Raw genomic sequence first — 26,616 nt, forward strand, 5'->3', positions numbered from 1 at the left:
AAAAGCAAAATTTAATACACAAATATACACATTCAAAAACTCACAGTGACAGTTATTCCAGAAGCAGATCTGACAGAAGAAACGATCAAGAACCGCTTTCCCAGAAAGACAGTTTCTTAACTCAGTATTTTAATGTTAGCGCTTCGCAGCAGCAACATTGTAATAGCAGGCATAAAAGTAAACACAGCCTTAAGTGGTGCAGGTATGCATAAAATGAAATAATCCAAATTATTCATCAAACATACACAACTGCATGCAAGTAACAAAGGGAAAAACAAATCACAATTACCCTCTGTGCAAGGTACTTTGCTTAAAGTTCTGACACTCAAATAACTGCCTGGCTATTGTGTGGAATTCAATAACAACTGCATTTTGGATGTCTGAGGTGGAAAGAAAAAATTTCACCAACACACAGATTGACAGCAGACTTTTATTAACATATCTTACAATGCCGATTACTGTATTCCTAGTTTTGTAGTTCTCTGATGCATTTTAAAGATAGATTTATATTCTACAGTAATGTACTGTACTTAAATGATCATTCCTACAGGATATCACACCAGAACATTTGAGTAATGCACACACACGCCACTCTAGTTTGGACCTGTTATTTTTTTCAAGGTTAGCTTTGTAAAACAGGATTAAAAAAGAAAAAAGAAAAATGTAATGGGGGAAATCAAAATTCTGGTTTAGCAGCATGCAAGGATATTCAAGTACAATTTTCAACATGGTAATTTGTTTGTGTTTTTAAATTGACTGGTGACTAATTCACCAGAACTAAATTAAACACTATGAAATACCCCAATGTTAAAGTTAAGGCTAATAGTTCGATTCACATCCATATGCACAACCAGAGAACGTTCCATTTCAAATAGAACACAGTAATCAAATTCTGGATACGTTATCTCTTGTGAATATAGCATCGGTGCTTCAAACTATGGATCGCTCAAGTTCTCGAGCCCTGTAATAACATTATGCTGGAGATGTAAAGAAACTTTTTGCTTCTCAACCACACTTACAAAATGGCCTGATACTCATAATGAGCAATGCAAAAATATTACAGGCAGAACTTATAATACAGTATCAAAAAAGTAATATTTTGGAAAAGACATTGCTGTTTAGTTGGAGAAACAGTAATTTTAAACTTACAGGAAGTACTGTAATACTTTTGAAATATATATATATATTTATACGTATGTATAAAAAACAGCATCCATTATCATGGGGGTTTTTGAGTTGCACTTATCCAGAAAAATTCATTGTATTTAGTCACTTTTCCTTCTGTCAGTTCTCCTTGATTACTACACAGTCTTTTTTTTTTCCCCTATACAATTTTCACTAAGTAATGACTTCCACTGGGGAACTGTTTTCATTGTATACATGGTTTTATCATAAGATGTTTTTATTTTACACATACAAATTTTATTTTACACACAAGCTACGAAAGTAAAAATACCAGGAACTGCTTGGTAGTGCTGTATGAAATAGCCAACATGTCCAACACCTGTGGAAAAACATTGGTAGTGATATATTACATACCAGCATTTTAACTGTAATCTTTCTTGCCAATGTACACAGAGCAGGGTTTAGTCCAGTCTGGCCTGTTCTCTTGAATTGTTTTAGCCCTCTAAACATGAACTGATCTTCCAGTGAGGCTGCATATGTATTGTGTGTTCACATAGGCTACCCCTCGAGTTTTGTGTTGTTTTTTTTTTTACTTTCCTTCAGAAAACCAAGCAGAAAGAATAGTGATTATTCTGAACAAATGCAATATAGGAGAACCTCCTGAGATGACAGGAAAGATACAAAATCATGTTTCCTTTGTAGAACAGCCTGCACATTTCAACACCAATCATTCTGAAACATACATCTGGTCTGTAATGAGAGACAGGCTTATGGATATTCTAATTGGTATCTGCCATGTCAGGTGCCATACTAATTCCGTCCGTATACACAGCAACCTCTGTGTGTGATACCACTAATGGTTTACTCAATTGGTATGGAGAAAAAGTTAGGAAGAGAAAAAAAAAAATGTGTTTTCTAGATTACATTAAGAGCAGTGAGCTACCTAATTTACAATTATTTCATGTATTTCATGGAGGAAAAAATAAAATAAAATCTATGAAATTCCTGAGAAAGAATATGTTTTCAGTAATGCCTGAAATATTTCAATAGACCTCTTGTGGCAAGTGAAATAATCTCTAAAATTCAACTTTCAGACCAATTGTTACCATGCAGTCTCACAATCATTGTACAATTCATGTCTAATTACAAATGCATACCAAGCAAAAAACCTCAAACCAACACAAGAAAGGAAAAAAAAAAAAAAAAAAAAAAAATTTATCCAACATAGAAGATGTAGTACACATATACAGTTTCAGCAAAAATTGCTAAAAACTCAACTCCACACAGAGAAAAATAAAAACTTGACAGCTATCCCTGGAGCCTCTAAACAACTGTCAGAAAAACTTGTGCTTCTTAACAATATCGGACAAAAAAGTAGGACTGAGTGCAATCATTGCTCACACCATTTTGAGGATTTAATTTCAAATAATTATATCACTATTTAATAGCAACAGCAGCATATTATGCAAAAATTTCATGTGTTGACCAAGTTCCATTTCCCTTTTATGCCCATTCCCCACTCTACCCCGAGGCAAAGAGCTGAACTCCCAATCATTTAAAGCTATGGTCAGTCAAGATGCATTCAATTCATGGTAACAGCGATGATATGGTATGAAGATGATGATGATTTACAAGCCATTATAATGTGGCCCCCATCTTTTATTGATATGATCAAAAGTATGAGACACCCACTGCTGCTCAAGCACTTTGTATCTTTCCTTGCATATGTAGAGAGGCTTGCCACGCCTGTTTAAAAAAAAAAAACAAAACAACATACTAATGGTTAATATGTCACATAAGATGGAAAACAACTTCATTGTTAATATAAACATTGTCAATATAAACAAATATATCGGATGTTCATATTTCATCCCTCCCCTCCCTCAGGGAAGCATGTATTTTTATTAGTAGGGGGCTTTTGGTTTTGTTTTTAAACAAAGCAGCTGCATTCCTTCTCCCTCTTGGAGAAACTTGCAGAAAATGGAAATTTTCCCTTCAAGGAAGGTAGAGATTTTTATCTGTTACTGCATTACATATAGCTGACAGAGCAACAACAATAAAGCATATCTGTAATTAAATCATTACCTAAGATCTCTGTCTTCTTCACCATGTGCATCTAGATAAACAGAGCCCCAAAGGCAGAAACGATGGCCTCTTATGATGATGATTACAGATGCATTAATCAAAAGAAATATTCCTGTCCCAGCTCCACAGTTTTGTGAATGCTATAAAATTTTAAAAGGAAGAGTACAAAGGTTGTTAGTCTCTGCTAACTTTATAACAAAAAGGACTTTCAAAATACAAACTAGTTTTTTTTTGAAACAACATACACACATTATTTACTAGGGAACAGTCTGACAAGGTATACACCTTGTATAGGTATACACCTATATACCATATTACAACTGGTAATTGCCTTTTAAATTTTGCCTACTCCCTTCTTCCACTGTGACAGCAGAATAAGAGAGAAAGATAAATGCAAGGAATTATGGAATTTATTTGAGTTTGATTTTATGCTCTTGTTATAAATAGCTCCCCAAATAATTCCTCCAGTTTTGTGAAGCCCATGTATTTCCAGACTTCTAGTAACTGTTCAGTGAAATGAGCATTCTGAAGGCAGCAAATTTCAATAGATTACAAATGAAAACCAGTTTATCAACACTGCCCACAACAGCTTTTTCAGAGTTTTTTTCACAAGGGAGAATTAGGCCAGAGGCTTAAAAAGATTGATAAAATTGTTTTTCAGAATCCAGTCTAGGTTTAACTATTAGAAATAAATGCTAAACATGATACAAACATTCATACGAGATAAACATCAAGACTGAGCAATGGAGTTAAAAATGCTTGTCAGATTGAGAAGCAAGTACATAACTGGAATTATCTCTCTTACCAGTACACATTCACAGTAACTCTGTTGTTTGCAGCATAGTCCTTTCAAGCATACAAAAGTACCACAAACCAGACAAACAGCAGGATCTTTAGGAACCTTGGTACAAACAGTACAAGTCTTTCTGTGATAATACTGAAAAATGGTGTTATAATTCTCAGGCAACTGAAGAAGACGTGGCAAGTCCCACTTAGGCTCCTGGATAAGCAAAGCCTAGAAAGAAAGAAAGAACAACATACTAGTTCTGCACATTTACTCATATAAAACTAAGACAAGGTTATTGAAGAATGGAAGAATACCATTCTCTCAAGTGTTCTCTGTTCCACATATTAGAAAGTGTCTTGCAACAGTCACTTGCTTCTGCCTTAACACCCTTCCTGTGGGTCACATTTTGTCTTTTGCAACAGTTACAAAATATGTGCTAGCCACTTGCCAAGGACATTTTCTAAATGTGACACCACTTAGATGCAATAACCTTTTTGGTTAAAATAAAGAGGACTGAGATGACTGTAAAGAGAAGACTGCTGCTCACCATCTCCACTGAAGGGAAAAAAAAAGCAAGTGTTGAAACATTCCTAACTTCTGCTTCGCAACTAACTTCCTAATTCTGCTTATTCAAATCTTGGATGTTTTTTTATTTGTTTTTGTTCTTGGGGTGGTTTTTTTTTTCCATCTTTAGCAGAAGATGCACAGTCTGTTACAAGTAAACTGTAAAATAGCTTTTATCATTTTGATCTTTTTCAATATTGCTGATGACTTAGATTGGGTATAAGGAAAAAGGTTATTGTTTTTCTTACAGTAAGGGTAGCAAAGCATTGGAATATGGTAGATGCCCTGACCTTAGAGATATTGAAGACATGGCTGGACCAGGCTCTGAGCAATCTAATCTAAGTGTGGACATCCCTGCTCACTGAAGGGGATTGGACTAGATGACATTTAAAGGACCCTTCCACCTCAAACAATTATTTGATGCTCAGAAATATCACTAACATCTAATTGGCACGACAAACTTCTGCTAAATATTTTCTTTAAAGAAAGCTTCTGTTACATGACCTGAGTAAGCTTTAGGTGCAGAAAATATGGGTACACTTCAAAAATAGAAACGCTATCTTTAGATGATACTGCTTCCAGTAATCATATTGAAAAGTTAGGTTTCCATACTCCTCTTTGTAACCAATCAAATCCATATCCACTAACATTTCTGATCCCAGCCACTTTTTCATATTCAAGTCAAGCTCTCCAATCCTACATAAGAGGGCATGTACACAGTTAAACAATAAGCAGCTGCTTCCACACCAGCACCACATCAGCTGCATTTGTAGCACAAGTAATTTTGCTACATACCTTTACTTGATCTGGATGTTTGTCCGCAAATGAAGCCAACTCAGAGCACCATTGTGATATCATGTCAAATGCTGGCACTGGCCAATCAAGACAAGAGGCACTGGTGAATTCATCAGATGACTGAAAAGATGGTAACAGACCCAGACAGCTTGCAAGAACTGTGAATTCTTCATCTTCCTTTTGATACAAAACCAGACATTTTAGATTAGTGCCTGTGCTTTGAAGTTTTATAGTTTATTAGACTATACACAGTTTATTTTAAAATGTCTACATTCCAACAGCAACAGTAAATGCATTGGCATTATCATACTAAGATATACTCACAAAAACAGAAAAGGTTCCATTTCTTAATTTGTTCTTCCAAATTATCTCAAACTGGATTCTCAAAATAAAACTAGTCAGAATAAGAAAAACAGAACAAACAAAAAAACCCCAAAATAGTTTGTAGCTGTAGGTGAGAATTTTGATGCCACGAAATGGGGAAGCAGCAAACTATTTAAGTCAGCTTAATATCTCACAAAGGTTAAACATGATTGTCTGCTGATGCAGTGTCTCTAAGAAAAAAGCCCAAATATGAATAGACATTAAGTAAACTCAGGACTGAAGTCTAGTCTGTGTGCAGACTGTCATGTCTGCAAATGCACTGTAAGTCTTAAAGCTCTGCCATAATTTATGAGACAGATAGGTAAGACCTGTTAAAATAAGCATGTATTTGCTGTGGGTTTTTTTGTTGTTGTTTTGTTTTAAATATAACATTTATCATGGAAAATGCCCTGGAAAAAATATGGAATATGTTACAAAGGAACACTATAATGTGTTGAGAAGAAAAAACAAACCACCAAAAACAAAACAGCTTTTAAATGGACACATTTGAGTGTGCCCCTCCCAGTCTGTACCTGGCAACTCGGTAAATCCCCTCCAAAAAGATGGTGTTGAAGTAGGCTGGTGATCCTGAGGAAAGGTAGGCAGAACTGCTGCAGGTAGCACTCTACAGAATCAGGATTTACCTACAGGGGACAGAAGTAATTACGAAATCCTAAATAAGCTGTCACCAGTGTAAGAAACTCCAATATTAACAAATGCAAACTGTGCGCACTCACATTAAGATATAGTGTATCAAACACATGTTCCAAAGGCTGGTGTTCCACTAATAATCTGAAAGAACTTCTCTGCTTCCAACCCCCCGCCCCCTCCACAGAACTTCCACAGGCAGATACTTAAACATTCAGTTTCCCAAGTTTCCAAAAGGCTTTTTGTGCATATGATTAGAACACACCATTATAAGAAATATTTGTCAATAACTTTCTCAACACAGTACTGACACTAAAAGAAAGGTTTGCACGGACAAACTCTCCCAATGGGGAAGTGCTTTGATCTAGAAAATAGAGTAGTACTGCAGTCTTTAGCAAGATCAGAGAAAACTCATTACAACAACCAAGCTGAAATACTTAAATGAGAGGTAGAAAAGGGACGTGTTATATAAATTCTCATGAGATTTGCCAATACCACTGTTAATTCTTCAGTCTCTCGTTCTTCATATATCTTCCCCATAGACAGCTCGCTCACCACATGACCCAGCAATACTTCCCAAGATTTTTCTCCGTTGCATGTATTCTGAAAATAAATAAATAAAAATTGCCTGATTCCACAAAAGACAAAAGTAAACTATGAGGCATGTAGGCATCAGGCAGGGAGCAGTGTTCCTATATACCTCTTTGCTCTTCCACTCAAAAAACTGTCAACTGCCAATGGGTTTATCACAGGAGAAAAGCAAAAATTCTCAACCTAACAGGAGTTAATCTGTTGGGCTATTTGAACAACATTAGATAACAGCATCCATTCACATACTGTTTAATATACTACAATTTCCCACTCAGTCTTAACATCCAAAGATAAGCATGGCAGTGAAAATTTCAGTAAAATTGAAAGGTCTTTAATATCAAAAGAAACAGCTACTTTAGAAATCCATTATCTGAGACATTATCATTATTTGCAAGCCTAAAGCACAAATTCCTTTATGTGCTGCAAAAGCTTTTATGCTTCTATATTTAAACATCTTAGTAATATAGGTAGCAAGGTTACCTAACACATGCCCTTAGTCTGTTTTTACACAATCAAATTTCTCATTGTAGACAGCAAAATGAGCATTGTAAGTGTATGTTCAGATAAACCCAAACTTCTAACAACAAAAAAGCAGACAATGTTTACCCTATGGACTAAAAATGAATATAAACTGGTAACACTTCATATGTTTTAATGTCTTCTACCAATGCTTTAAAACTGTAGAACAATCCATCATTTGGGAATCACTTCAGTAAACAGAAAAATACAAAACAAACCCACAACAGCAACATTCTTAAGCAAATGTTCTTGACGCTGTAATACCATGACAATACATTGAAAGAATTAAAAGAAGGAAGATTTAATGAAGTGCAGTATTATTCAGTATTGGCCAAGACATAATTTGTCTTTGGTATCCTGGAGTAGTGACAGATCAGAACAATAAATCTAACCTACACATGAAAAGCAGGTCATGTTTCTCAGTATGCCTTTCGCTTTACAGACAACAGAATCAGATGTTGTGTAGAGGAATACTCCTGTTTCTATTTCTTCTTCTGGCCCCTATACTTCCACTTTTTCCATTGATATGCACTGGCAGCCTTCTGATGAATCAATCCATTGAGCAGAAGACTAACTGAAGGATTAAATGAATGACAGTGCCAATGCAGGAAGAAGGTCGGGAAGGCTGGGTAAGGGAACTGTCTCTTGGTAAGAACTGGTATTCAATCAGCTGAGCTTCCCTTGAACTTGTAAATGCCATCAAAAGACAAGGAAATGATAAGGAAATATTTCCCCTATTTAGTCCACACATTTCTTAAAATTCCTTCTTTGTCTCTTCTTGGCATGAGCATTTTAGAATGCAGATTGAGAGATACAAGGATAGCTAGGCCAAGACCAGCGTGAACAAGACTTTTCCCAGCAGTAAGCTTGTCTGCCTGTATGTCCAGTAAAGGTGGTGTAGCTGACCAACGCACGGTTTACCTAGGAAGGAATACTACCTTTTTACTATTGCAACAAACTCAAAAGTGATACTACATAGTTATAGTCTAAAATCTGAAATTCCATTCTGGAAATGGAAGATTTCCCTAAAACCTGCAAAACCTGCAAAAATTGCACAAGCAGAAACAAAATAGTGGATTTCTGTTAAGAAGCAAATTATTACATGTGAGCAGAGATATCTTGTTACAATTCTACCAGAAATGCATACGCAAAAGTTCATAAATAGTTTAATAAACTAACCAACCTTTTTGAGTGCTCCTGACTCCTTCCATGCCATCCTATCTCCAGCGCTGCATTTAACAGAAAGAGCTGCCAAGGCTTGAGTGTACAATAAAGTAAACAGCACCTTTACAATGCAGGTGAAGTGTTCTGTAAAACAAAGGAAGTCATTTACAAACACTTTGTATTTTTAGCTGACTACAGAGGCTGTAGATAAGGATGTTCTTCAAATGAAAAGCAAACAAAACAAGTATAATGAAAAACAAAGACATACAACAAAATCATTATATTTACTAACATTCAAAAACCATTGGTTTCTGTTCATTGGTTACTACCTTTCAAAACCAACCTCAGTAGCCCTGATGAACTGAACAAGTACAGGGCAAGTAAATTTCCACTGCTCCATATGTTCACCTTAATCCTGATCAGAATTAATCCCTCCTAAGGGGACTTGGTGATGTTACAAAATTCTGTTTTGTCCAAATGGTGATTAGCTACAACTAATCAGGTCCTGTAGATATAAGCTAGCACCCTACCATACCACCTAGTAATAACTAGACCATTTGAGTTAAGTCATGGTCATACAAATTCTGCAAGAATTAATTTTGCAAAGTAATCACAGCACAAAGGACATTTATCGTACTTCAGTTTCTTTCTCTCTGCTTCCAGATATGGATCCAGTCATATCAGACATGCTGGAAATCACTCTTTGAGTAATCATTTACCAAACTTCATGTGAATACAAAACTAGCATAAAGGATAGACCATTGTTTTAGAACTTACTTTAAAGAATATCTTAATTTGCTTACGCTTCTTCATAGCATTTAAAGGGCTTATATCCTATGTAAAAGCTGCAGGAAAAAGGCTTTGAAATCTTTTCTGGGAAGCTAACAGAGTCAATATGCAATGTCCCAAAACAGGAAAAAGGTGAATGCAATCATCTCTGAAAAGAAAATACAGCAACAATCTCTGTCTCTTTTTACTTTGTGCAGTATCTCTCTTTGCAAATGATCTGATTTCTTAACAATCTAGGGAGATCAAAGAAATTTCTATCATTACTTTCACTACTCCTTAAGTACAACAGCCATATATTAAATCTAAAACAATGTATACAAAAATGAAGATTTTATTTCAAAAAGATCTACTCAAGCTTTGAAGTCAAGGAAAATAATGTTATTTATGTAAACACCTTACAAAAATTGGGTTAAACTCATTTTTTCTTCCCAGAGGATTTAAACAAGCTTCTTACATGAAGATGAAAAAGAAGTAAGGAAGATGAAATGCCTTCCTTCTCCTTTCTGCTACCTGGAATCAAAAAACAGTACTGATTTCTGAAATGAACACACCTAAGACTTAGGTACATAATGAAGTTTATGAACTAACAACTGTCCTCACATTTAACAAATGTTTATAAATAAATGCAGAGATAGATTCTGACACTTTTAATGTCAGCAATTGTATAAAACAAGCATAATTTAAAGAACCTAAAATGATTATTTCTAATGATGTAATTACAACTACTTTATTCTTTTTTTTGCATTATCTTTCTAAGGAGTTTACATCAAACGTGACAGTGAACTCTGCTATACTTCACCCAACCTATTCTTCAGCAGGTAACATTATAGCTGGTTTTCCTCTCCACACTTCCCCAGAATGGGAACCCATCACATCCCATTAATACTCTAGGCCACACTTTTTTCCTCTGCTGAGACTTTTACTTCTTTAGAAATCCTTCTGAGGAATACAAGGGGTAAGATTTCAGTAAATTTTTGGGGTTGAGATGCACAAAATTGAACTATGAGCACTGGTAGAATTTGAATTTGCATCTTCAGCCTCAGCTACAGTCTTCAACTGCAGCTACAAATGACCTCAAGCATAGAGCTCCATCTCAGCCAATAAGCAGTACTCTACAAGCAGCAGAGATCTGTGAAAACAATAACTTTTTTTTCTGCAGACACATCTGACTCAGACAGAAGCAAAAACTTAAACTGAACTCAAAAATCTTTCACTGACTCTAAGCCCTAAATATTCTTCACCATCATTACCATGAAGTTCTGCACCATACTGCAACTACAATGCAGAAGAGGTGGTGTTAAGTCTTTTGTTAAAAGAATATACTCAAACTTATCTATCAGCACACCGACATCTGCCCTGTCTGAATGCAGGCATCAGCAAAACCCACAACTCCTGCACCTGCAATCAATTCAAAGCAGCAAAGAACATTCAGGAAGCAGCAGGGTCAAATGCGGATTTTTCCATCTGTCAGTAGCCTGGCACGTGACCCAGCAAAACTCATTTTTACCTTTTCATGCCTAGGCTCTCTACCAAGAACTAATGATATCTGCAATCAGCTCTGCGACCTATACAACAATTACAAAAGTTCTAAACAAATATGTTATCTATTTTTCTGAACTGCTTTCTACACCTTATGACAAAGTATTATGAAAGACTTTTTCACTTTGCCTGTTTTGTTGAAGCAAAATTTAGAAAGATAAATAGTAATTTATTTGCAATTTAATGCCTTGCAGATGTGAAGTGGTTACATTCATCATCTTCCTGCCACCTGCCTTTATCCTTTCAAATGCAACACATACTACAGCTAAGAACAAAACTAAAAAGTGCTGCCAATGTGTGGCATTTTACAGCCTTCTCCACAGGATGCCTTACTATCATTAACTGAACATTGCCTTTCCCAGGATAAAGATAGACTTTCATAAACAGTATTGTACAACACACAAATGCAAGCCACAAAAAGAATACTGTTTGTACTTTGGCTTGACCACTCCCCTCCCTGAAGTTTCTCTGTTTAGGCTATATTTTGCTGGTCTTAAGTCCATCTGATAAAGTCAGTTTATGTTAAAACTGATTTAGAAAACCAAAAAGGTTTGTGTTTTCAACAGTATGCTTCCTACTCCAGATTTTTTTTATCTAATAATCATTTGGACACGTTTAACCCATAAACATGTCCAATGAACCACAAAAAACTCACACAAAGTTGTTTGAGCTCAAGTTTTAACTGAATTTGAACAATCAGGACTGACAACTGAACTTCAACAGCAAGTTACGCGTATGTAAAAAAGTCTCCATATTTACCTATTCAGAAATTAGCAAAAGCCAGTGGGCATGAAAATAGCCACATCGACCCCAAAGCAGATTTTAAAAAATGGTTTTATTCTCTCTTTAAAATCAAGGTATAACTATAACTAATCAAAGCAGAGAGCAGAGGGGATAAGCCACCATAACCTGGAACATACCCCACTAGCAAAATGGACAAGTTTCATCTGATCCTTTTACACAGAAAAAGAAAATTATGTTTTAAAATGGTTATGATCTTAGCAATGAAAAATACGGTTCTTAAATTAATATTTATTCCAAATCTTTTTATATGCTGTCTCTACTGGGGCTGCCACATCACAGCACTCACCATCCTTATGTATGACCTGCTATACACAAGTGCTGCAATTTAAACTCTGAATTTCAAACTAAATTACAACCTTTCAGCCTGAGGCACTCAGTTCGACTTGAAGTATTGAGCTGCCCCTCTAAGAAAAGAGATGAAGGTCAAACAAAGGACACCTCTCCTTCAGGAAAAGAAACAGTTTTTGTTCAACTCTTGTATTTTTACTGAATAGGCTGACTGATAAGGTGAGAAGACAAGGGACACAGATAAGCCTGTCAAACTAACACAGAAATTTCTGTTCAATGCCACCTTCTGTAGATAAGGGAGAAACATTATTTTAGAATGCACAGTAGACATACTACAATTTACCATTCTGGAAGTCACCATGAATGCATACTTATAAATAATCTTTTAAATACACATATTCTTGCAACATACCTTTGCGCAATGGTTGAGGCATGGTTAAAATCTGGATAAGCAAAAGGGATGAGACATCTCTGTAAAGTACAGGAACTTCTGGTAGCTCTTCACTTATCAGCCTGGAAAGAAAACCCAATGGAAATTATGAAGAATGATACAGTAGAATGAAAAATATTTTATTTTGTACTGAGTGTTAAATAGTTCTACATTTTTATATCAAGCTTTTAGAAGCCAGTCACCTGGCAAATTGTCCAATGACATTAAATTAATTTAATGTTACTAACAGACTGGAGCAACTCATAAGCATGTTAACTACTCAGGTACCAAACTGTTATTATTCTAAAACTTGCAAGACCAGTTATTTTATCTACCAACTCAATCAACATTCAGTATGTCCATTTAAAAGTTCTGGTCCTAATCTAACAAAATACAATCCATAGTCACACAGTAATGCAATTATTTGTTTGTTTTTCAAAGTATGGGATTTCACAAGGATGATATAACAACAATTACCATTCAAAATGCACTGATGCTACAAGGAATGTTCCTACTGGGAAATGCTGAGACCTCAGAAAAAGATTTGCCTTCCTTCATGCAAGGATATGCAGATTCAAGCAGCCATTACAGGTGGAATTATCCAGTTTTACAAACTTCATTCAAAATTCCACATAGCTTTAAGAACAGCAAATGAGCATAGAGAGTGCAAACTCCTGAACTCCTCATACATCCAGATTTTCTTTTGAAAAATCTCTTCTTAGTCCTTTTGGCTTTTCCCATCCTTTTTCCTACTCTGTTACTCTCCTCACCGGAAACAACAGGAAAACATCTCCCCCTCTTGGTGGGAACATAACTTATTTAAGGCAGCTATAAACCACCACGCAACATAGCAACTTCTTTTGGCCCTTTATAAAAACCATCTGAGAAAAATTAGCAAGCCAAAATAGATCCAACCTGCTACAGCTGCAAGGATTGCTGAAAAAAAGAGAGAAGCTATGTGTCATGCAGGTACATTACAACTGATGAAGTGCTATGTACTTGTAATAAGGATATTCTTTCAAGACAATATTAAATCTCAAAAAGTACAGCCTCAAACAGCTATAGTCTATAATCAATCTATGATCTATAATTCATCATTTCAGAAAATGACTGCTTCAGAACAGTAATACCCATTTTATATGGTGCCACCTTCTAAAGGAAACAAAAAGGGAGCACCAATTCCTGTCTCATTACCAAGTCTCACTTTTAAAGTGATACAGATAATGGAGTTGCACATCTTACCAAGTTTCTCTAGTTTAAACTACAACTACTTGTATTCTACAACCCATGGCACTGGTTTTTAAACTTGCTCTCATTATGTGATGACTGAAAAAAACAAAGACAACCTCTTAAACTATTTCTAACCTTACTTGTTTTTTTTTAATTTATATCTAGTTTTCCCCCAGCATTTAACTTGAAATACGGTTAAGATATCAACCTTCTGGTCACATTTAACTGAATAACTGATATCCTTGTAATAAAGAACATCAGCATTATTTAATAGTCACATAACAATGAAGTCAAATACCTACTCTGGCAAAATTAGGTAAAACTCCTGTATGTACATAATAATGTGACTGAGTATTAACATCAAAAATAAATGAACTTATTTTTACATGAGGAAAAAACAGGTTGCCTAATTTATTCATTTCATATAAATTGGAGAAGTCACATTAAATGTCAAAATTTTACATAAGCTGCTTCAGTTTATGTCGAGCTCAGCACCACATTAAGCGTTTTGAAACTGCTCTGACATTCATTTAAGAGCCCATGCAACTTCATTATGACACAAACTGAATTTGTGGAACGTATTTAGAGTATAAAAATTACTCATCTTCTTATAATCCCCAGTGCACGTGGAAAACCTCAATAAATTTGACTGTATAAAAACTTCTGCCACAGAAGCAGTGTATAAAATGAAGTACAATTTCAGATGGGACAAAAGTAATGCAAATTGAATCCAGTTGCTGTTGTAATCTGTGTCCATTCGAAAATAAGAAGAGGTAGGAAAATGATCTGCACGATCAAATACAAACGCACCAAAATAAAAAAATGCATTGTTTGATTTTCTCTGGAACTGGGCTCTGCTCCAGTCTGAGGTAACTGGGCTACACATTCTTCTGAGCCAATATCAGAGCTGTCTATATGCTGACAGCACAGCAACAGAGTCACTTCTTTGGGAAGAAGAAGAGGAAGAAAAAACTCTGTTCCATTGTGAAACAAGCAGCATCTTACCTCTATGTCTAAGGAAAAGCATGCTTGTTTATGTATAACCTCTCCTTTCCCTCCTCTCTGAGCTAGAGAGACTTCAGTTTTGTTTTATACTAACACAGAATATTACAAAGTTAAAAATTCAATAAATAAAGTGGAAGCTTTGAATGGACCTCAGGCCTCACAACTGACAGAAACAGAAAGCCTGTGACAGAGGGATAAGAACACAGCTGAACAAAGGCTTCATCAATGAGGTCAAATTTATATTTTTTGGTATTTGTATAATGTGAGATGCAGTCTGCAAATCCCAGCCTGCAGAAAGGTCAGAGTAATACATAGCTACTGATGTTAATAATTGGAAGGTAGAATTCTAATATTTATTCTGGCTAGACTCCAGGATGTGATCACAATTCTTAGCTGTTGCTGTGTCACAGCAGATTTTTGAACAGGTCAGTTTTTCTCATTACAGAACACGGGATTTCACTGACAGTAGTGAATCAGGCATTTCCCATTCTCCCTTTCACCACTGCGCCCCTGGCACTCCTCTGTCACCCACTGCCAAACATGTCAAAAATAACCTTTCTAAAAACAGATAAATTTGTTGACTTGGTTCATGACACAGCCTGCTCAAGTTGCATCAGCACTAGCTGAAGATGGTGAGCTACTGCTACAACTGCCTTAACATGAACTGAGACACTGAGGTTTGAGGCAGAATTGTCTGTTTACTGAAGTCTGTCGCAGACAATAATGAACAGGCAGTGTATTACCATCTCTTGCACAAACCTTAACTGAACCCTACTGCCTCATCATCCTACCCTCTATCTTCACAGTTATTTTTTCCATTTCACAACAGTTTCTGTGATGGCAATGTTACTTCCCAATGCGTAGTTGTTCAGTCTCATCTCTGTGCTGCACTTCATTGCCCTGGTACAACATTATAAGCAATCACTGAAGTAATCAAGCTTAGAACAACAGAACACTTTGGTAAAAACAACTTAGTATATTTCTGAATTTCAGTTCATTATGAAGTTCCCACCCACTTCCCAATGACTTCTACTGCAAAGATTCTTAATACTTCATCAAATCACTCCTGCTGGTACATGTCAACACAAATAAAAAAGAAAATTCCTCATTGATATGTAAATTTAAATACATATCCTTTTATTTCAAGTTTGCCGTTCCTGATATTCTGGCTATTTGGACTAGTCCATTAAATTCACATCTGGGTCTAGTAATTATTGCCTCCAGCTGCTCCTCCTTCATCCCCTGCCAGAAGCTATTATTCCCCACAGCACAATAGTTGGGTTATTTGATCACCATTGAAACCAGATCCATCCCTAATCCAACAATTTGCTAAAGCACAGCCTGTGGGACCAAGTATATGTTACATTTCACTGAATGAGCCACATAAGAGAAAGAATCCATTATCCCATGGTGTGAAAAATCCAGCACTAACTCCATCTATTCTCAAGAGTTTCACAGTTCATCAGATTTAGCTTTACATTTTTATTCCCCTCTTCTTCCTTCCAACAGCCGATGTTTTCAGATTCTCATTGTTTTATTAATAGACTAAGAATTAATCTGTTAATCAAATCTAATTCCTGCAATGATCTAACATTGATGGCAAAGAAGGCCTGGGAACGAGACACCAAACAGTAAAATCTCAAATAAGAAGCAAGCACAACGTATCAGGATTTTTTCCCTCATTTGTACAGTAGAATTGCAGCACTGCTATCCTAGATTAAATTTTGAAATCTCACTATGCTCTTTACTTCAGGATCCTAGAAACACACCAATGAATATGCAATCAGACAGAAACTAAAAAGACTCCTTTCAACTTTGATTTGAGCTATGAAGTGGAGATCCTAGCTCTGAAGAACTTGAGTAAGGTGTCAAGATTAAAATACATTGCTTTTCTCCTATGATGTTACAGCTAAGGCAAGAGTTTAAAAAAAAAGTCTCATTTTAGGAAAGAAGGCTTTTCTGCTCCCTATCAAGGCAGAATCGGAAAAGCAAAGCGTCTAAAGTAAAGTTAAGACCAGACCTTATATAAGACAGATATACTGCTCTATGTACTGTACTGTTAATCCTTGTACAGCTCTATATGCTTTGCAATGTTAATGCTGCAAAATCAAACTCAGGTGAATAACTTGTTTAAAATAAAAAGCACGATGAAACTAGAATTATTTCTCACTTGTATTAGGCCTACTTATGTTATTTCTGTAACAGCTTTATGAATTTACTATCAACGTAAGTTGTGTCTAGCACCCATAACAATTAGTTCATCAGGCCACTTACCCAACACCAAAAAAATCTGCATATACATAAGCTTGAAAATGGTATATTTAAGTTTTAAGTAAAAACTGGAACATCTGATTTTACGTACAAGAAATTGTAAAATTTATTTTTACAAAGATAAGCCTGCAATTTCAGACATTAAATTCACAAGCCTACTTCATGAAGAATTTAAACTAAGACTGAAAGTTACTGAAAATTCCACCGTAGGAATGCTTTATTAATAAGATAAATCTGGTATTTGGTAAATTAAAATACTTGCTCTGAATTTTTATCTTGCATCGTCTGGGTTAGTTTCCTCCAGGGATTGTATGCAGAGTCAATACTGTAGAGGCGCATGTGCATGGCCAACACATGGAACAGCTGATCTGAGGGGTGGAAAAGACAAACTCCTGATTATTACATGCAATAATATGAAGTATTTACATGAAGCTGCCATCATTTACATTCTAAAAACAAACATACTTCTAACACAAAAGGCTTTTATTCTTTTCTCTCATATGGAATTTCTGTGTTCAACATATCTGAAATTAAACTAAAACGTTTCTGGAAACACTGCCTTGTAGCAGCATTGCTCTAGTCCTTCATTCTTAAAAGGTTATTATTCCTCCAGTCTTCATTAAACCGCTTTGTAGATAACTTTTGGAACACAAACAGATCATATTCACATTGCAGTGACACTAAAACAGCAACAGCCTTCACGATGGAGGAGATATGGATATAACCTGCAGGCAAAGTTTGTTGAGAGTTATCAATTCAAAAACATCTGTACAGCCATTGTGTAAAAAATATTATCTGCAAAGCAATCCCAGATCCTTTTGAAAAAAGGAGGTGTACTTTATTATTCATACACGCTATCGCACTACCGTGTATTAAAATGCACAGCTTTCAAATCTCTACAGACAGAAAGCAAAAATGAAAATTCTCTTCTTATTCCTCACATGATCAACACAACTACAGATTAAATCCAATCCACTCCTCCAAAGCCAAGAAGGCAAGCACAATTTATGCAGACAGCATTTTCAGAGAGTTATGTACAATAAGAATGTCAGACATCAATTCTTTCTCTATGCTTACTATTGAGTCACAATCCAGGCAATATGTAAGCAAAACCGTATCTCAAAATATTATTTTCCACAATTTTGCTCAAGTGTTTTCTCCCACCACCCCACGACTTGCTCCCTGTTTCTCCTGTTCACTTTTCATGGAGACTGTTTCCTTTCTCTCTGTGTCTTTCACTTTAACATTTTTGCCATAGTATCTCGACACATTCTCTTCCACACACACCCCAAGATTTTTATTCTTTCAGCTAATCACTTTGCCTCCCACTCTCTTAATCTCTCTCCCTTCTCTACAACCCACTTGTCCAACCTACGCACTCTCTCACAGGTCCACTCTTTTAAGTAGAAATAGTAGCTATTAATTTATTTTCCACAAATAGACAATTACTCAGAGGTATGCAATTGCCAAAAAAGTCGCATGATGAAGTCAGCTGACTGTCACAGCCTGAGGGCTGTAATTAGCTCCTGGGGTTTGCAAAATAATTGGAGATGTAGATGGTATTGGAATTGATTGCTGTCACCTGCTTTCTGAATAAAAACAGTCAATGAGGACAAAATAAGTCATCTTTTCTCCTGGCAAGAGATTCTTGCAAAACACTGCTTTGCTGACAGACTTCAAAACCCCAAAATTATACTGATGCTTCATAAATCTACAAATGGTTCATTTATTTTTGTTTAGAATGAGAGCCACGAAAGCATTCATTTCTACCCTCTTGCCTCTGTGCTATGAAAATGAATGTCAGCTTTTTTCAAAATGTTCCTGGCTTCATGCAGAAAGGGACAACACTACACAAAAAATAAAATACTTAGCATAATTAATTGACCCCCTCTTCCTTTAGTAGCTACCTTCCTGAGACTTCACTAAAACAAAATGAAGCAGGCAAGTATTAAACACTACAAAAAGAGAATGCAACCTCCAAGCAGGTAAAATTACAAAGTCAAGACACGCTGAAACATCAACTGAATCTGAACAGAAACATTCAGGTTAGCAAGCTTGAAAGATGGAATTTTTCATATAAGACGGAGGCAGCCACCACTGCTTTACTATGCATCTCATAGCATGTAACTGTAAAACTGGGAAGTAAGTAGTAAGATATGGTGACCTTTCACAGAGTATTTCATATGAAATAGCTTAAAAAAAATATCACAGTACTGTCCAAGTCAGTGCAACATAACTCAGGCAGTTCTGGCCTCCCGGTACTGAAGGAACTCTGCTTCCACCCACGGCAGCACTGCCAGAGAGCCTGCCTCTGTGCACCTGCACAATCATGCTCCCATCTGTCTGCTGCTCCAGCATTCACACTCCTGAGAAGATCTGTAATAAGTACTTGGAGCTAAGGATTGTCCAGAAGAATATGCAAAGGTTTATTCCTTCACAAACTTCTATTTTATGTCACAGCATGAGGGCAAATCCAGTGATATCTGACAGATAAGTTACAGCATGTTTTAAGCTCATGCTGTGATTTTCAGTTCATGGTAAGTGCTTAATTACATACTCCCATTTTGCCACAGTCTTCTATTTATTTTATTTACTTACTAACTGACTGAATCCTCTGCTTCACCTAAGATTTGCCAGCACCTACAGCACAGTAGTGGAAAGCAAAAGGACATCACCAGAGTGCTGAGAATTTAGAAGAGGCAACTTTTTTATGCTCAAGGTACCTGATAAGTGCTCTTGTGCTTATGAGACTGACAGAAATCTGCCATAGGCCACACAAACACCAGAGGTTTTCTTAATGCGCATTCATGTAAATATTTCACTCTGAAACGTAAGCATAAAATAACAGAACATCCTCCTTTTTTTAATATGCTGCTGAGAACTTTTAAAATACACTTACGATTTCTCTCTTGAAGAGCAAAATAAAAAAAACACACCCACAACAAATATTAGCACAGCAGGAAGGTGACAAGGACCCCCAAACAACCCTGCCCAGCCTTTGGGGGGAATGGAAAGTAAGGTCACAACCCACACATCTCTGCCTCCTGGCATTCCAAACACATCATGGCTGATTCTCTAAAAGACCTTCATAAGTGTGAAAGACTGGCTCCATCTTCCAAAGAACATTCTCATTGAAATAGAAGAATATTCAGTTAGATATGAGTGTTAGCTCTGATTCATGTTAGCCTTTCCTGATTCCATTTCTGAAAACAGAAAAATAAAGCTACTGTTCCATATGCTACTGCTCTTGGTACATATTTTTATCTCTTCCTTTACCAGCTCTACTTCCCAGACTTATAAACATTGTGAGAGAAAAGCAATGAAATGAATTGGAATTGGTACTTTAATAAGAGACATTATCTTTGCACTGGGGTTGAATTTATTAGGGAAAGCATTCAAAAATTTCCCTTCTCATAAAAAAGATGAGTATTTTGTCTACATATCCACACTGCCTGCACTAGCACCTGTAGTTGCTTTGTTTACTGTTTTCAATATTAAAGCATGCTGACTTCACAGATGTTGACAGAGCTCTTAAAAATGCTCTGCAAGCAGGAGTCCATTAAAAAACAGGGGGATTTCATAGCTCGTTTCATGTCAATCTTGGCATGCACAACACAAGACAAAGTTAAATTCAGAAATGACCAGACATGGATTTGACAGATGAATAGCAGAATTTATAACAATGCCATGCAAAGCTAAGATAAATGCAGCTGCAAGTCCTGGGCTCACTAGTAATCTTGGTTTGGTCTTTGCCAAAGTGATCTCAAATTTCTATTTGTTTTTTGCTGTAATTTATTAACTTCTCTTTTTTCCAGTTTCTTGACCATAAAGTAAAATCTCTCATGAACAAAGTTGAAATTATCATATTTTTATCTGTCATTAACAGTACTTCAGTGTGTAACAGTGTGCTGTACTAATCGTGAAAGCTAAGTATTACCTTGTTTTGGTTGCAGAAGCCTAGATGTCACATTCATTCCCCATCTCTGCAATTGTGTTTTAGAGGGAACTAAATAACAAACCCTGGCTACATGAAAATCTCAACTTTGCTATTTAGGTCCAATCCTTTATTTTTTATTTTCAGAAATGAGTGCTTGTATTTGAAATGCAGCAGTAAAGCAGTAGTTCACCACAAGGGATACGGAAATCAGCCTTGTGTCAAACTGCTGTGTGAAGATCTTACCAGGCTCAGAGCACTTCTTCATCCACAGCCCCACTGCAACTGTCAAGGTCACAACAAAAAGCATGTGACAGAAGCAGATGGGAATTGATTGCTAATATGGAAACCAAAAAATTTTTTCTCCTTGTAAAGTTTTTGTGTGGTCCACTTAGCAACAGCAGCTGCAAAGAACTGCTGACAGCATCTTTCCATTCATCAGTGATCCAGTAGATTGGAATCAGTGAAGAAAAGAGATATGAAAGTTAAGAAGAGCGTGAATCTGAAGTCTTAATTGCAGATGAAACAGCTAATTATTCTCTATGTTAAACTTGTCAGTGTATGAAATCAACTTAGCAATGGAATGCTTTTTTCCTTATAGAAGGGACTTCACTCTTTACCTCTCTCATACTATATATGAATACCAGATATAAGCTTTTTTCAAAATAATTGGGATCATTCATTTGTGAGAAGCTGTTTCAAAGTCAGAAGGAATGGATGCATCTAAACTGTCTGCTTCTGACTTTAGAAGTTTTTTAAAAAATTAAAAAATAAATTATAACATACATAATATATATCATAGTATATATTATATATATAAAAATATATTTATATATTCTGCCTTTTTTTTTTCAGTGACTGCAGAGAACTGTCTGCAAACATATCCATATTAGATCACAGGAATAAGATTGTTGCACTGAGCAATTCATTATGGCATTGGATTTTAATTCCTAGAAGAACAAACCATATTCACATGAACTGGCCACACTGTTAAAATGGAGACAGGTTTTAAAGTTGAGGTGGTTGAAAATGTCGAAACATGAGGAGCAGATACATACAGAAACATCATCATGAACACCTTAGAAAATGCTCAACTCATCAAGAAAATCGCTCAGAAAAACAAAAGCACTGATTAGACTGTTACTAACATCATCATCAAGGCAAACGATACCACCTAATTCACATACAAACATGAAATATAGACACTAAATGAATAGAAAAAGAAAAATAACAATAATCATAATAATAAAAATCAGTAACACTGTAGCTCCTCAATGGTTAGAACCATCACAGAAGGTGTAATGATCCTGGATGCTTTATTTACGGCCAGATTACACGAGTCCCAGATATGTTTTTGACATGCTCTTGTAAGTAAATGCCTCTTCTAATTAGTGCATTTGATGCCAAAACGCCAGATTCCATGAGCTATAGGGAGTGTGTGGAGGAGGAGCTCCACATAGGAAAGCTGGAGTAATAAGACAGGAGAATCCTTCCTGTCCTCTTAATCCTTCCTGTAAAAACCAAACAAACAAACAAAAAAAAAAACAACAAAAAACAACCTAAGAAACAATATCCCCAAGCCTATTCTAATGGCAAAGAGAAGAAGGAATAATAGCAGTTACCAAAAAACAGAAAGATCTAGTTAGAATCTTCTGAAAGCTTTCACTAACTATTGCAAGATTACTAGAGTAAAAATCACATAGAAATATTTCTACATAAATTAAAGAGAAATACACATTAGTGGTAAGAAGTACTAATTGCTCAGCATTAATGTTGTGTTCTGAAGATGCTCCATAAATACAAAACAACAGAACCAAAAATTAAAACCATCGGATCTCAATCATTACAAGACAGAAAAAAAAGGCCTGGACAACAATTATACATCATAATCATTTCCTAAAACTAACAGAGAATAGGCTGTAGACTTGAAAATTAGCCAAGTCCTTAAGATTAAAGGCCCTTAAGTCCTCTGCTTTCTGCCTTTACGACTGCTGTGCAGTAACACACTTGTGCATGCAGACACACACCACACATACGCTTGAAATTGGAAATGTTACATTCACATTTTCTTCAGCATTCTCATCACAGAAACTCGATCACCGACTCAAGCAGCTACATTAATCATTCTTAATTTTACTTTCCAAGAGCAGCTGCCCTCACAGCGCAATCACTAAAGTAGCTTGTGACCTATTTGTTCCCACTGCCTCCGCTGACGCCTGATGCTGTAGAAGCTCACCTGGGACAACACGCTCTGTTCTGCTATCTCTAATCACCAAACTTTACAGTTGTTACAAGAGCAACACGGAGCAGTGTGCTTAATCACAGGAGAGACACCTCATTACCTCGTAAGAAAAGAACTGGTTATATTTTAAATTACTTTTGTCATACAATGAGCCACATTTAAAACTAAAACCAAAAGCAGCTTCAATGCTCTACAAGCAAGATGAAGGAAACAGCATATGCATCCTACAGTGGGACTCTTTTCAGTCATTCTTAGCTCACCACATAAGGTAATGAAGAAGCTGAAGAAACACTCCAAGTGAAAAGTAAAACCAACAAACCAATCAGGAATATCTCTTGGAAAAAATGAAGACAGAAAGAAAATCTTATTATACATTGTATATATGTGAAAAGTTACACCTTTTTCCCCATAAATGCAACTGTATGGAAGAGGCAATGAAGAAAACACATAATTACATAATTGCTTTGCTGAAACAAACCCTGCTGTATATATGGAAAAGTAATTTTACTGCCATCAGTCATATTTAGATTACTGCCCAAAACTAAATTACTAGCACTAAACAGAAGAAGAGTACAGCTCCGCTCTAAATGGACCCCATAACCTAACAATAAAAATGAGTCAATTTTATTGCAAGATTGATTATGATTAGTAAACTACATGACAATTTTTAAAAGTACTAATTCAGTACATAAAAAGCAGCATGTGACTGTTTTAACAATGACCAGATGATATTTATGTCTCTATGCTGTTTAAAACAACACCATGTTCATTTAATGTGCCTTTCACCCAAACACTTTCATGGACTTCAGTTTTCTGAGAGCAAGTTAGATATTTATACCAACATCTGATCTACATATGAAAAATTTATCACACTATAGCCAGAAGTGTGCAAAAAGCAAATGCATTGTTTTTAAATACTGTCCCTAACTCTTCAGCAAAAGGTATGCACTAGAACCCTTACAACAATAAAGCCAGGAAGGAAAAAGCAGAGTATTTGCCTAGAAGATTTGGCCAACAGAAGTACACAACACAAGAAAGAAACATAAAAAAGATTATAATAAAACATCTCAGTGTATGAAGATACTTGAGTTGGATCACAGGGGGAAAATATTCCCTTGTCTACACACAAAAATTCTGAAGATGAAGATTCACAAGTCTTGAAGTTTTTTATTGTATTATTTTATTCTTCATGGAGAAAACTAATGCACAGTTAACAATACTGGAAATGCTGCTATCAAAAAATTATCACAACTGAAAGTATTAAAACCTAGCTGGTAAAGAGTTGTAAGTTTTATCAGTAAGTAATCATTAAGATCAAAACAATCAATAACATCCTTTCAGTCTCTGTTCTTTTACAGAAGAGAGGCACCCTACACAAAAATTTCATGCTTTCATTTGCATGAACTAGATGACATTTAAGGGCCACTTCCAACTCAAATGACTCTGCGATGCTGAAAAATTATGTATTTGATAACATTCACAATTTCATAATTACATACTTTTAAAACCAATAGTTTACGTAATCTTACTTAAATCATCATTAAGAAGACTATTTCCATATAATTCAGTTGAGAAGAACATACATATTTTACTGGGATAAACAAAACTTATAGGAAGTGACCTATTCTAATGAACAGGCAGAGATTAATTCTTTAATGGTGTTACTGGCAAAATACTAGAAGTGCTGGAAAACGGGGAAGTGTGATATCTACGTAGACACGATTTGTCCCCTCTAAGTCATTATCCAGCATAATGCAACTCTGCAGCAAAGATGTATCCTCCACATACAATTTCCAGTTCTCCAAAAATAAACATCCCCAATCACAAACACACTCTCCATGCATTTCAAGACTTGAGATATAGATACATTAAAAAAAATCCTGACTGATCTTTTTACTAGTTGTCAACAAATAGCATGCTCTCTTTAAAATAGCACAGAAGTACTTAAAAACCCTTCTTTATGCAAGATGAGTTTGAAGGAATGGTGCAGAAAGTATAAGAATTAAATAAGTGGTTTATGCAACACATTACAGTCAGCTACCACACCTTCAGCTCAGTGGAATTTATTACTTTGAGGCAGTTCCCCCCTTGGCATCAACTGATACAGTTCAAACAGAACCGATGGAGCAATATAGACATACACTGAGTGAGCTGTCCAGCCCACTGATAGTTTCACCACTTTCTGCAAAGTAGTGCCCTTTCAAAACCTGATGACATTATTTGGTGCTAAAGCACTGAGAAAAACATTATCCTATTGATTTCACCAAATGAAATAAACTGAACTCCCTCTGCTAGAGGTAACAGAAGGCTCCTAGTCTAGTGCAGATGCTGGCAGCACAGTGCATGATAGGATTTATTTGATGGTTCATCACCTCAAATGGTGAGGAAAGCACTGTCCAGAGATAACATATCAGAAGAGATGGACCCAAGTTCTCTGGCATTTAGTACTGAATCTCCTACTATATAACTTCAATTCAACTAAGTACTATTAGCAGTAGTTATTCTGACAGGCTTTCCAATTTTTCCTGACAAAAAAAAAAAAAGAAAAAAAAAGAAAAAAAAATCCATTCCTAACAGTTTACATCCCAGTAAAAGATTAAAGTTTTTATGTTAAGTAAATAAATTACTTGTCAACTACAGACGCTTTATTTTCTGCTTACTGAAGTTTTAAAAACAATAAAGATTTGACAGATCCTACTAAAAATGGTTGCAAAACTCTCCCAGCAGTTAAAGAGCTACAGAAACTAAAACGGGTGCACTATCTTTAGAATCTGTTGCTATAATGAGTTACGTAAAGATAACTACTATTAGCAACAGCAAGAGGGAGACAAAGCTTTCCTGCTTCATAGACAAGTTCTGCTTCACCCTTAAAATACTTAATATATTAACTCACAAAAACATGAACTATTTAGAAAGTATTACATGGACACTGTGACAACTGCTTTCTAAATAGATTACACTTGCAACACATGAATGGCCCTAACAAATGGCCCTAAGTAAAACTTGTGAAAATTAGACTTCAGATTTCTCAGATTGTAACAAAAAAAAAAACCAAAACCTGGCGAAGCAGAAGAAAGGTTCTTTGAAGAAGAAAGTTAATGTTACTTAAAAGCTTTAAAAAAGAAACAGACATTTCATTCAGTGTTCTCATAACCAGTATTACACTTCAAAAAACAAGACTTACTTAAACATGATCTTTTTCCAGCTGTGCTTGCACCTCCTGAGCACAAATTGCCTCCCCGATGGATGAGCTCAAGTTCCAGGTTTGTTCTGCATGAAAAATATTAACAGTGTTTGAATAGTATTCTACAGGCTTCTAGAGACACAAGAGTCACCACAAACTCCCAGCATACATAGTAATTTCTAGAATGCTGTGAACCTATCTTTAGTTTTGGATGCTGTCAAAATATGACTCAGAATAAAGCAAACATTATCAAGACACT

General features: G+C 35.8%; 1 protein-coding gene across 14 annotated transcripts in view; it reads right to left on the reverse strand.

Moving 5' to 3' along the window:
- Positions 1 to 416: 416 nt before the first annotated feature.
- UBR3 (ubiquitin protein ligase E3 component n-recognin 3) overlaps positions 417 to 26,616 on the reverse strand; it is an 85,319-nt gene continuing 59,119 nt past the window's right edge. For 10 of the 14 annotated variants that reach the window (XM_085552481.1, XM_085552480.1, XM_085552478.1 and 7 more), the window contains 10 exons: positions 26,358 to 26,443; positions 17,260 to 17,365; positions 12,474 to 12,574; positions 8,661 to 8,785; positions 6,863 to 6,970; positions 6,253 to 6,363; positions 5,357 to 5,533; positions 4,016 to 4,225; positions 3,211 to 3,350; positions 417 to 2,871 (listed from right to left, as the gene is read on the reverse strand). In XM_085552481.1, the coding sequence (XP_085408607.1) occupies positions 2,754 to 2,871; positions 3,211 to 3,350; positions 4,016 to 4,225; positions 5,357 to 5,533; positions 6,253 to 6,363; positions 6,863 to 6,970; positions 8,661 to 8,785; positions 12,474 to 12,574; positions 17,260 to 17,365; positions 26,358 to 26,443 (1,282 nt within the window). In that variant the 3' untranslated portion in view covers positions 417 to 2,753. Of the gene's footprint in view, positions 2,872 to 3,210; positions 3,351 to 4,015; positions 4,226 to 5,356; positions 5,534 to 6,252; positions 6,364 to 6,862; positions 6,971 to 8,660; positions 8,786 to 12,473; positions 12,575 to 17,255; positions 17,366 to 18,420; positions 19,374 to 26,357; positions 26,444 to 26,616 lie in introns of those variants that run through there. The other 4 variants (XR_014947951.1, XR_014947950.1, XR_014947952.1 and 1 more) reach the window with 2 other exon arrangements.

This window comes from Coturnix japonica, chromosome 7 (genome assembly GCF_054131305.1).
Source record: "Coturnix japonica strain WE chromosome 7, WE-NBRP24, whole genome shotgun sequence".
NCBI classification, from domain to species: Eukaryota; Metazoa; Chordata; class Aves; order Galliformes; family Phasianidae; genus Coturnix; species Coturnix japonica.